Source organism: Budorcas taxicolor, chromosome 13 (assembly GCF_023091745.1).
Source record: "Budorcas taxicolor isolate Tak-1 chromosome 13, Takin1.1, whole genome shotgun sequence".
Classification (NCBI taxonomy): Eukaryota; Metazoa; Chordata; class Mammalia; order Artiodactyla; family Bovidae; genus Budorcas; species Budorcas taxicolor.
The window spans coordinates 16,372,042-16,385,378 of record NC_068922.1 but is presented as its reverse complement, the minus strand read 5'-3'; the positions used below and the strand labels follow the sequence as shown (position 1 = coordinate 16,385,378).

General features: G+C 36.0%; 1 protein-coding gene across 1 annotated transcript in view; it reads left to right on the top strand.

Annotated features, from left to right (window-relative positions):
- Window positions 1–13,337, top strand: part of UPF2 (UPF2 regulator of nonsense mediated mRNA decay) — a 94,581-nt gene that overhangs the window by 31,432 nt on the left and 49,812 nt on the right. The window contains exon 9 of the mRNA XM_052650867.1: window positions 6,509–6,617. Coding sequence (XP_052506827.1) covers window positions 6,509–6,617 — 109 coding nt within the window. The remainder of the gene's footprint in view (window positions 1–6,508; window positions 6,618–13,337) is intronic.

Genomic DNA, 13,337 nt, shown 5'->3' with positions numbered 1-13,337 from the left:
TTTCACTTTCTTAGTATCATTTGAAGGACAAAAATTTTAAAAATTGATTTATTCCATCTTTATAGCTCTTCAAGGTTTGATCTGAAGCACTGGTTTTAATTTTCAGTTGTGTTCTTCCTTCATTAAATAAATAGTGGTTAAAATTTTTTTTGAAAAGGCTGGACTGTACCTCTTAGCCTGTTAATTTTAATGAATCCACTGAAATTAAATCTATAGAAATCCCCTTAATTATATATTTACATATTATTCTATAGTTAATTTGTAGTATAACTGTCCACACATTTAATTGAAATTTCACAAAAAGTGTTAATATCTTGTTTTAAAATTTTATTAAAGTGTAGTTGATTTCCAGTGTTAATTTCTGCTCTCCAGTAAAGTGACTCAGACTTATATATTCCTCTTCATATTCTTTGCCATTTTGGTTTATTAGAGAATATTGAATATACCTGTGCTATTCAGTAGGCCCTTGTTGTTTATCCATCCTGTATATACTAGTTTGCGTCTGCTAATCTCGAGCTCCCAATCCTCCCCTCCAGTGCCTGACCTTGCCTTTGGCAGCCACAGGTCTATTGTCTCTGTCTGTGAGTCTCTTTCAGTTCCTTAGATATATTTGTTTGTGTTGTTTTTTAGGTTCTGCATATGATATCATACGGTATTTCTGTTTCTCCTGCCTTACTTTACTTAGTATAATGATCTCTAGGTCCATCCATGTTGCCACAAATGGCATTATTTCACTTTTTTTTTAATGACTGAGTAGTATTCCATTATACTACTTTATCCATTCACCTGTTGATGGACACTTACGTTGTTTCCATGTCTTGGCTGTTATAAATAGTGCTGCTGTATGAAATAGGGGTGCAGTATCTTTTTAAATTATAGTTTTGTCTGGATATATGCCCAGCAGTGGGATTGCTGGACCGTAAGGCATGAAGTGTTTACATCTTAAGTATTATATATGTATCCACACCTAGATCAAGGTAGAGAACACTCCTAGCCCCCTCCCAAGGCTCCCTCACCTAAGTGAACTTTCAGGTATGAAGTCAGCTGGAATCAGGGAACGTTCCTAAGCATCTCTTAGTTCTTCATTCTGAAAATAGATGAACCTGGTATTGGTTTTCATGACTTTGAAGACCTGTGGATTTTACCATGTTGTAGCAGATGGATGGATGTTCAGAGTCTCTTTACATTAATATAGACAGAACACTATTCACCAGTGAAGTGCTTTACTTCAATCTTAGCTTTTCCTGATCCAGATTTTAGGAGCATTTGCTGGAATTTTGGGGAGAGAGTTTCTAATTGAAGCTTCCCTTGCTAAGAATGAGAAACTGAGTTTTGGGAAATCTGTTAGCACTGTACCACTTGATGGCACTGTTGCATGAGGAGCGTGAATGTTGTGGGAAAAGTTACTGGGGCATTTGCTTGTCTGTTTCAGAGTAAATGATCTCACTTTTTTTGTTTTGTCCCTTTTGAATCATCATCTGCTTTAGTGTTTCCTATGAAGAAAAACCTTTGTATTCTTCAAATAAGCAGTAACAGTGTTCTTTCACATTAATGTTTTTCCAGGCATTTTTGAGCACAGAAATATAATAGCTTTCAACAGTTAAATTATTTAGATTTTAGAGAGAAAACAGCTAAAAACCTGATAGATTATGAGGTTAAAAACCTTTAAAATTTCCCTGCCCCGGTCAGGAACAAAACCGTGTAATTCTGCTTTCTTGTTTTTACTTGTAGTTGGTGACTAGATGTTTACTTACTTGATGATCATTAACTGCTTGTAGGATACTTAAATGTGTGATTTGGGAGACCTTGAAAGTATAAGCAAGGTTTCATTATTGTTTAAGAAAGAAATATTCTTTTTAAATTGTTCACTCATTAACTGCTGGTAAAAATAATTATCACTCAGAAGATTGTAAAATTCAGTTTTCACAGGAGGGATCTAAGTTTATTTTCTAGTTCACTTTCAGAAAGGTTAAATAAAATATATTTAGCTTAAAATTTAATGCAGAAATTTGCTTTTTATATTGATTGAAGTGTCTTATAACATTTATGTGATTGGTACAGCATTTAGCACTCCATTCCCTTTGAGCTTGCATTTGTAGGAAAGTGAAAAAGTCAGAAGATTTTACTTAAATAATTATGAATGTTGAAAAATATGTAATTTCTTACATTATGTACAACATAAGGGACCTTATTTTGTGAAGTAATGAATGTTCACAGAACTTGAAGGTTTAAATGGGGCAAGATGACTTTTAGTATCAACTGTTCATTTAATTGTAAAAAGTATAGTGTAAAAGAGGAACTAGGAACTTCTTGGTTTGAGGAGAATTTGGTGAATTTACTAGGAGTAGAGGATTCTGAGGAATGGACTATCTAACTTTGCTTCCAAAAGAAACAAAAACTAGGGCTACTGACTACTTAGGTATAATTTAAAGAGTTAAGATCGTCTAGCGGTTCCTTAAGGAGAAGGCAGTGACACCTCACTACAGTACTCTTGCCTGGAAAATCCCATGGACAGAGGAGCCTGGTAGGCTGCAGTCCATGGGGTTGCTAGGAGTCGGACACAACTGAGCGACTTCACTTTCACTTTTCACTTTCATACATTGGAGAAGGAAATGGCAGCCCACTCCAGTGTTCTTGCCTGGAGAATCCCAGGGATGGGGGAGCCTAGTGGGCTGCCGTCTATGGGCTCGCGCAGTCGGACACGACTGAAGTGACTTAGCAGCAGCAGCAGTGGTTCCTTAAACTAATTTTAAAGTTCCTGTTGAAGCTGAAAGCACTGACCTGTTGTTAATAGTTTAATGATGTGCGTCTCTGTGAATAGCAAAAGCTGCTTTACTTTTTAAAAATATATATATGATTTTATTTATATTTTTGGTTGTGCTGGGTCTTTGTTGCTGTGTGGACTCTCTGTAGTAAGGATAGTGAGGGTTGCTCTCTAGTTGTGCTGTGCAGGCTTCTCCTTGGAGTGGCTTCTCTTATTGCAGAGCATTGGCTTAAGTGCGCATGGGGTTCGGTAGTTGCAGCTCCTGGGATCTAGAGCATAGGCTCTGTTGTTCCATGGGATGTGGGATCTTCCTGGACCAGGGATTGAACCTTTGTCTCCTGCACTGGCAGGTGGATTCTTTACGACTGAGCCACCAGGTAAGCCCAGGCTGCTTTACTTTAAAATGGATGAGTCTATCCATCTTTCTTTAAGGGTTAGAAAAAAACTTTGAAGTAGATTGAACTAACTGGAAGAAGAAAATAGTGCAGCAAAATATAGATGACTTGCTCAGGAAAAGAAGAAAAAAGATGACATACTTCAGTTAGGTTTTGATGCTACATGTTATAATCTCAAATTTTATTGAAAAATACATTGAAAAAGACAACCGAGAATTGATTTTGTAAACTCAGAAGCTAGTTCTTAAAAAAAAATCCAAATAGAGAACTATTTAGCAAATATTAAAAAAAATAAAAACTTTAAGAATAAGCCAGCTGATATGCTAGAAATATTTAGAAGCCACTTGAAAACCTCAGTGAAACAGGTAATTTTTTGTAAAACATAAACATTTTCAAAATTGATTCAACACAAAATTAAATAGACCAGTGATTATGGAAGAAAATGTAAAAAGTTATCAGAGTAATTTCTCTGCTCTATCATTTTTGCCAGAGCATAGGAAAGAAAAAAATATGGAAAAATAGGCAAAATCTTACCAACAACAAAAAAAGAGCATGGAAATCAAAAGTATGGGTCAGTCTCACTTTGAAGTGTCGATACAAAAATTCTAAGTAAAACACTAACAAATTATATTTACTAGTATATTAAAGAGAAAAATTCAGCATGATCAAAGAGAATTAATCGTAGTAATGAAAAGATACTTTAAATAGGAAATTTATTAATATATATAACAGCAGGGACAATAAACTATATGATTACCCCACTAACTGCATAAAAGATATTTGATAAGCTCTTATTTGATAAAATATAAAACTTGATCAATTTAATATTATTATTATAGAAATAGGATGATATTTTCTTAATATGCTGTAGAATGTTTTAGAATAAGAGGTAAAAGTATTTATCTAAGAAGTATCTATCGAACACTTACGATATTCTACATACTGTTGTGAGTGCTGACAAACTGTTTCCCATGGGGCTTACCTTCTAGTGGGGAAGGGTGACAGATAACAAACATAACAAGTTAGTAAACTATGTCTGTTGGAAAGTGATAAATTTTATTTTTTAAAAAACTGTGTGGGATAAGGAGATGGGAGTGGGATGGATTTGCAGTTTCAGTGGCATATTCAGAATGGGTTTCATGGAGGGAGTGTCATTGGAACTAAGACTTGACCTTTGTGAGGGAGTAAGTGGCAGAGATCTTTGGGGAAAGTAGACTCCAGCTGCTGAGAACAGCCCGTACTGAGGCTCTGAGGATTAGTGGGGCTCCGGTGAGACTGGAGAAACTAATAGAAGGTGAGGTCAGGTCAGTTCTTGAGTTCACAGAGGTACTGTTTGGGAGAATTAGAACCTGAGCCTCTCAACTCCCAGTGCGTAACTCTTTGTTATCCCATGACCTCAATATTTGAGTCTTAATTTTACTGACCTGCAATGTGGCAGTTGGGAGGGGTAGAGTTTGGGCACAGATTTAAAGTCCTATATTTGTAATTGATCATGAACTGAAGGGGAAGAAAAGTATTTGTTACTAAAGTGAATATGAAAAAACCAACATTGTAACTAAAATATAATAGCAATATATTAAAATGTAATATTCTAACTGAAGTTTGAAAATTTAGAAAGTAAATTTGATATTAGTATGAATCCATCTATTATGCTTGAAAATTAAGTCTGCAGTTGCCCTAGGCATTTTTGGGGGGGGGGTACTAGCAGATGTTAAGAAAATTATTACAAATTTGTGAGAGTATTTTACAGGATACCTCAGTTCTTTACAGAGTGGATTGTGCTTTTCATTTCTTTAAAGAAGGACAAAGTGAAGTGAACGTCACTCAGTTGTAGTTGACTCTTTGTGACCCATCCATGGAATTCTCCAGGCCAGAATACTGGAGTGGATAGCCTTTCCCATCTCCAGGGGATCTTCCCAACCCAGGGATTGAACCCAGGTCTCCTGCATTGCAGGCAGATTCTTCACCAGCTGAGCCACAAGGGAAGCCTAAAGAAGGATAAAATGCATTTAAAATACATTGAAGTACTACTGTGGAGGCACCATATTCTTGACTTCTCAGCATCTGTACCCTTATCTCTGAAGTGCTGATTATGGTTATTAGGATCAACAAGATAAATAATGGATATCAGATGCCTAGGACAGGGCCTGGCACGTTCATAAGAAAAAATAAATGATAATTTAAAAAATTGTGGTGGTCAAAGAGGAATACGAAGTGTTTGAGACAATGAGTACTTTCCTCCCCTTGGCTCCACCTTTCAAGTTTATCTCCATTCTTCCTTCCTCACCATGTCCCTTCTCCCAGCTAAGGCTTATATTGATCCACACTGGGAGTTTTCCAGGTCTAATTTAAGTCTTTCATGGTAGGTAGAGTTTTCTCTGATGATAAACCATTTTCATGGTTCTGTAGTATAATGATATATTCAGAGATGTGTAAGACTTGTAGAATTATTTCTGTCCTAAATGGCTTTGGGTTATAGTTTTTGAGCTCTTGTTTTGAATTTTTCTAGTTGTTTGCTTCCTTCCTCACTGTTAGGTCCCATTACTTGCTGCTTTTATTTTTTCCTCATGACTTCTCATTTTCAGAGTCTGATCTGCTGAGTGTTGACTCATTGGATAATCGAGTTTTTATAAAATAATGTGTGGCAGGAATGGAAAATAAATTTTTAGTTTGTGTGTTGATTCTGATTAGTATTGGCTATCTGGAGTGCTGAATCCTGGAGTTGTATCCAAATTTGGTGAGAAAGTGCTCTGATGATGGAAGAGGGTGGTAGCAATGCGTATTTGCACTGATTGTCTAGAAAAAGGGTAGGTCGGCCCCATGTGAGAGTCCAAGTGGGCTTTATAATGGGTAAAATAAGTTAGTGTATAGGTTTTGTGCTGTTTTTTTGACTTCTTAGATACTCTTTTGGTTATTGGTTAACCCTTTTACTTTACTTTGAGGCTTCTAAATAACTTATCCATGGATAAATGAAGGAAATGATTTAAAAGGATTGTTTTGTTCTTTTTAAGTTATCTTTATGTTTATCTTCCCAGTACTGTGTGATTAAAATTTTAAGCCATGTTTTCTTTGCTGTTTCATATTTTATCAAAATTGTATACTTGATGAAATTTGCAGATGTGCGATAATTGCACTGAATGGAAAATACCAGATGATTAATAAACTTTCACAAGGCGAATTGAATTTCCAAACACTTCATTATGGTGGCAATTAATGGGCATGTCTGTATGATTACTAGTTTTTATGATCTTTTAATGTGTGACTATATCTGAGAAAGTTTAAATTATTTTAAAGTGAGTTATTTCTGGTGTGCTTTTCCTTTTACACATATCACATATAACTTTTGCAGGTTGGATTTGCTACCATTTTATGCAAGATTGGTTGCTACATTGCATCCCTGCATGTCTGATGTAGCAGAGGATCTTTGTTCCATGCTGAGGGGGGATTTCAGATTTCATGTATGTATTTAAGCATTTATTTTGTGTTATATATATATATATACTTATAAGATGAGTGAGAATATGATTATTTTATTGGTAAGCACGTTTTGAAATCTGATAGTGGTATAACAGTTCAGAATGTATGGACTTCTGAATTTTTAAAATGTGAATCTATTCAACAACACTTGAATTTTACAAATGCTATTCCAGTGTGGAGATGAGTGGCTGCTGCTACCTTGTTTTCCCATTGTATGCACTATACTCTTTGCTTTTGTAAAGTAAAACCATTCTCCAAGGTCAGGAGAGCCAGCAGGCCTCCTTGGGGTCACCAGAAGAAACATAGGGTTGGCTGTGATTCAGGGCACAGTGCCAGTAGGATGCCTCTTCAGGTGTTGGGGTCCTGTATTTGGGGCACATGAAGTTTTGATCTCAGTGAATGTGGTCATAGACCATGTTTTTATTGATTCTTGCCTTAAAACTCTCTACCTTAAAGATTCTTAATAGAGTGTGTGTGAGTGGTTCTCCCAGACCCATGTTACCCCATCATCTTGGCTTGAAAGAAGTACAGTGATACCTTAGGGGTGACAAAGTGAACATTGGCAGAATTTGAAAAGACCTGAAATGCAAGTGTTCATGTATGCCAGTGGAAAAATTGTGTTTGTAAAATTTAGCTTTATATAGCAAGTTGCTTAGAATGCACATAAATGTTTGCTGTGCTCAATATGTACTTTATTACACTCACTCTGGCCACATCAGTAGTAGGGCTGAGCACCAGAACAGAAATAATTCTCGAGGTCAGGAGTCTCATGATATAATTAGAAAGATAAGGCATAAATAACAAAAGCAAGAGTGAAATAAAAAATTAAACCCTAAATGTATATTGATGTTATAAGGAAATGCATGCTTACTTGCCAAATGAATTGTTGGAGACTCAGTGCCTTGAGTCTAGAGGAGGCAAATTCTCTGTGGAGGTAGGTGGTCTCTGAAGGGTTCTTGCCATATGTGTTAATCTGTTAGCATGAGATTTGTAGGTAAATTTTTCTGAACCAGCTTTTCTGCTGAAGTGTGTTTTAGGCATTTGTAGATATTACTACACAAGGACAGGTTTCTGTGTCTAGAAAAGTTTGGAAACACTGAGATCAAGAAAGTCAAACCATTTTGCTTTTGCTTTATGGTAAGAATTCTCAATGCTTTAATAGGATAATGAGCACTGTGAACCTCCTGGAAGGGGCTGACTATACACTCGAAGGACACATTTTGATAAATGCTACTAGTTTAGGGGCAGATGGGCCTGAAGGCATATAGTTGATAGCCCATCAGGCAGATACAGACAAGACAGTGTTTTACTATCAGGCAGTATGACAATATCAGAGAAGGCAACGGCACCCCACTCCAGTACTCTTGTCTGGAAAATCCCATGGATGGAGGAGCCTCGTAGGCTGTAGGCCATGAGGTCGCTAAGAGTCAGACACAACTGAGTGACTTCACTTTCACTTTTCACTTTCATGCATTGGAGAAGGAAATGGCAACCCACTCCAGTGTTCTTGCCTGGAGAATCCCAGGGACGGGAGAGCCTGGTGGGCTGCCGTCTATGGGGTCGCACAGTGTCAGACACAGCTGAAGTGACTTAGCAGCAGCAGCAGCAACAGTATGACAATATTTGTATCAGTTCCATGCAGGTACTCCTCCACCAAAGCTACAGTCAAACAAAATATAGGTTGCTGGACCACACATGATTAGTGCTTTTGGTGAGAAACCTAAAATTACGAAAATTCTGTTCTTGTGTACTTCTGTCCCATCTTTGAAAACTGGGGTGAGAGTTGAGGGAAATGGCATTTTTGTTACTGTTGTAAGGTTTCATTACTACGAGGAAAATATCAGGATTCCAGAGAGTATTTGGGAGCCGCTGCTCTCGGGAGAGAAGCAGGCACTTGGTGTCATCCATCACCTCTGCTTCCTCTTGATCTAGCCTTTCCCACCCTCAGATCTGCAGACTTTCTGTTGACTTTTTATCAGGCAGTAAACGTGCTCAGCACTGTCCTATCTTTAAAATAAGGTATAAACAAGAATTTTTACACAGCTGCACCCCTCCCCATCCTCTTTCATTTCCTTCTTATTCAAGTGCTGTAGAGTATACTTGTCTCTTACACTTCTGACAGTTGCTCTTTGTTTTCCATCAGAGTGCCCTGGCAGCAACCTTCACTTTCTCCTAAGCACCTCATCCTAGTTGATGTCGCCGAGGATTCTGACTATCACTGTGGCTCCACCACAATGGCCAAGTTACTTAAATGTTCCATACCTCGGTTTCCTTTTATTAAATGAGATAATTTTATCTTTTAAAATAGGATTGTTCTCTGTGATTAAATGAGATAATGCATACAAAACTCATCACACAGTGCCCGGACACAGATGCCCTTGTAATAATAATGACCCCTTTTGTGCACCATGCTCTCCTGCTTTTCACTTCTGACTATTTTTCTCAGTATCCCCTTACTCTTTTTTCCAGCTGAGTTATGTCGTAGTATTCTTCTTTGACAGAATGCAGTTTCCCCGGGGTTTGGTTGGTATCTATTTCCCAGCAGCCTCACATACCTGTCTCTTAACAGAGCCTCTCTCCTGGTGCTTAATTAGTTGTCATGTACTTTTAGCTAAATACATCCATAAGACAAACTCATTTTCTTTTAAAAAGTATCTTTATCTTTCACTTCCTCATACAAACTTCTGTATTCTTCCTGTAAATTTGCAATATAGTTTATATAATCACCAAGGGAAATAGCTCTACTTTTGTCCCTCTGACATTCAGGAACCCATGTTTGCCAAATTCTATTGAAAATACCTTCTAAAACACGTCCTTAGGCTAGTGTCTCTCCTTCAGTCCCAGTGCCACTGTCTTTCACTCTGTAGCTTGAATTAGAATAGCTGTGTAACCAGGTTCCCCATCTTTGCCTTCTCTCTAGCTGTAACATATTGTCACAATCTGATCCTATTTGCTTCTTAAGAACCTCACCTGAGAAAAAATGTTGGTTGGCAAAACTGTATAAAATCTTCTCTGGTAGTCAAAGAAATTCTAGTTAAAACAACAGGTTTGCTAATTTGACTAATTGGTTAGTGAAGGTAATAGAAATGAGAAACCATTATCATATACTTGAGATTGTAATTTGAAGAAGGGAATTTGGCAGTATGTTTCAAGATCATTGGAGGTATTCATACAGTAGACAACTCTGAGAATCTGTTCTGAGCAGATGATCCTGAGTACCCCAGAAGCTTTATTCACATCATGAATTGTAATAGGGGGAAAAGGAAAATAATCTAGAAGCCCAACAATTGATTAAAAAATGGTTATATAATCACAATGCTGAAATGATATAGAGCCATTGAAAGTCTTATTTACCAAAAGTTTTCAAATTATGTGTAAAGTACTTTTAGGGGAGAAAAAGCAAGCTCTAAAGTCTTAAACATAATAAATTCACAATTATGTTAAAATGCTTAGAAAGTAACCAATAGAAAAAGGTATCTATTGGTATATTAGCAGTGGCTGTTAGATAGTGGACTTAAGAGAAACTCCTTTCTAGTCTTCTGTGTTCTCCACATTTTTAGCAAGGGCTGCTTCTTTAATAATGGAGAAGACAACTTTTACTTAAACATAGACATAATCACCGTCACTGTTCAACATTTTTGAAATCTGGTTTTTTAACTTTTTTGATCAAACCTCTCTCTTGGTAAAATAAGTTGACCACATATCATAAGTTGACCGTATTTATAAGTTATATGCATTTTTAATTCTACCAGCTATTTTATGTATATCATAAAACATACAAAAGTAACTTTAAAGTATGAGATAAAAAACAAAAACCTAAGTAGAAGTTTGATCCGCACCACCCCAGTAGATAAAGAGTGTTATCCTCCCTACTTTGGCAATCAATAGTCCCTAGAATAATATAAATTAAGTTTCTTTGAAGGCAGATTTATCTATTTATAAACCCAGTGCCTACTTAGTGTTTAGTGTATAGTAGATTTTCCAAAATATTAGTTGAATGATTGAATGTTTGTATAAAACAAATGAGCTAATTATGGAGGATATACAATATTTGCGTGAAGTTATTAAGGGGCCAGTTTGAGGCAAAGAGTTCTTCCTTTAGGGGAATAATGAGTGATAGGCCTTGGAAGTTCTTACTTTTGTATGTTGACATAGCTGAAGAGATTTTAACTCATTATATGAATCTAGTTATTCGATTAATCTTGGTTTTAGCTGTCTCTAATACATGAGTTGTAAGCAGCATTTTTGCTACATTTGATTATATAAATAAAATCTTTTAAGACATTATTGAACTAAACACATAGAAAATTTTACATTGTTAATTAATCTGTATTTACTTTTGCAGAAGTATTTGAGATACCATTTGATCATAAAGAATCAACAAATGAGATTAGAAAATGTTGAATGAGGAATCAGAATAAGTCTTTTTTGTCAGTCACAGTCTTTTGAAAAACCTTGTTTTTTTTTTTTTCATTGAAAATGAGGGAGTGAGATAATTCATACCTCATTTTAAAAGTCTGTAATCTTGTCATTTTAGTTAGATTGTACTACCTTAACCTCAATAATGTGTAAGAATAGTTGTGAATGATACACTGTGTTACGTGTTTTGGAAACTATGATGCTCAGTAATACTTAAAATCATATGGCCCTTACGAATTTGAGTCAGTTCTAGTGAGGTGGATGAACCCAGAGCCTGTTATACAGAGTGAAGTAAGTCATAAAGTGAAAAACAAATATCATATATTAATGATAAATGTGGAATCTAGAAAAATGGTACTGATGAACCTATTTGTAGGGCATCAATAGAGATACAGATGTAGAGAAAAGATTTGTAGACCCAGCAGTGGAAGGAGAGGGTGGGACAGACTGAGAGAGTGGCATCGCCAGTGGGAATTTGCTGTATGATTGCAGAGAGCTCAACCCAGTGCTGTGACAGCCTAGAGGGATGGTATGGGGTGGGAGGGAGGTTCATGTATGGCAGAAACCAACATAACATTGTAAAGCAATTATACTCCAATTAAAAACAAATAATTTAAAAAATTGTGTGATTCTGCATAGCACAGAGCTTATACATCTAGAATCGCCCAAGGAGCTTTGTAAAAGCATATGTATATATTTCCCAGCCTTTCTCCCTTTAAAGATTCAGCTTCAGTATATGTATATCATTTTTGAAACATTTCTTTTTACTTTTTCTGTTTCTATATTTTTTTAATTGTAAAAGAAACACATGCCCAGACTGGATGATTTAGAAAATACAAAAATACATAAAGAAGAAAGTGGGGGGCAATCTCATAATTTCATCACTTAAACTTTGTTAATATTTTAGTTTTTTTTTTACTTTTTTGCTTCTGTAGTTTTTCATGGATGAATTTATATTTAGTACAGTTTTTCATTTTTTATTTCCCAGAAGCATTTTACTGTATCATTTAAAACACTTTGCAAGCATCATTTGTATAATCTTTTGTCCTGGACATTAGTTGCTTAGTATTAGGTGAAGTATAGTTATCATCATTACCACCCACTGTCATCATCCTTGTTTTTGTCCATATTTTTCTGAGTGAGTAAGTAGGTTCAGGAAGTTTTATATGCATTGTCCAGGATAATATACTCCCACCCTCACTCCCAAATGGCACAAAACGACCACATGAGCTCAGGTGTTGTGAACTGCACATCTTAATTCTTTCATGGCACTGCAATGTATATATAAACATTAAGCATTTTCATTAATTTGTTCAGTCAGTGAACATTAATTTTGTGCCCATGTATTAGTGATGCATGTACAAATGTGGGTAAAGCTCACAATGACTATTATTTATTGAACTCTTTATGGTCCCAGTCACTACACTATTGATTGTGCTTTGTATGTATCAGTTCACTTAATACCCACAACCATATATGATACAGGTTACTTTGATTAGTTCCATTTTACAGATGAGAAAATTAAGGCATAAAGTTTAAGTAACAGTTAAGTGATAGAGCTGGGAATTAAGCCTAACAAATTAAACCTAGCAAATTTTTGTTCACAAATTATCCCTGAAGATCTAAAAAGTTTATAAGCACCTACTTTTGCTTGCTACAGAAAGTTGGTCCTTAAAAGGAAGATGATGAATTCCATTTAAGTGTAAATTGTCTATGTAGAAGATTAATACTTATGTAAAAGATTGTCACTCATTGTCCAGGTATGGGTGAGGTTAGAACATACACACACACACAGACACACAGACACACACACACACACACAGACACAGTCTTAACCACTGGACCACCAGGGAGATCCTGGTTAAGACTTATTTTTTGAACCCCAGCACATGCTTGAACAGTTGAATTCTCAAATGTGAGTTAGGAGATTAGGGTTTTGGTACTGATCCTTGGTCAAGTCATTTGAAAGCTTTGTGTTCTTCTGTTGTTGTTTTAACTATTAAATCAGATTTATACAGATTTTACTCCTTTCTCAGTATTGTTGTGTGGAACAAATAGGAAGTATTCTGAAAAATAAGGACAGTAAACTATTATAGAGCACTGCCATGTTATTGTTACTGTTCAAAGAAAAGTCTTCTAGACTTCAGGTTTGGTTTTCTGATGAAAATATAATTCTGAGATTAAATCCATTTACAGTTATCTTGATGTGTCTGTTCACATTGTACTGTTGTAATAGGACTTTGTTATGTCCAGTATTTTTTGAAATGTGTGCCTGAGTAGAG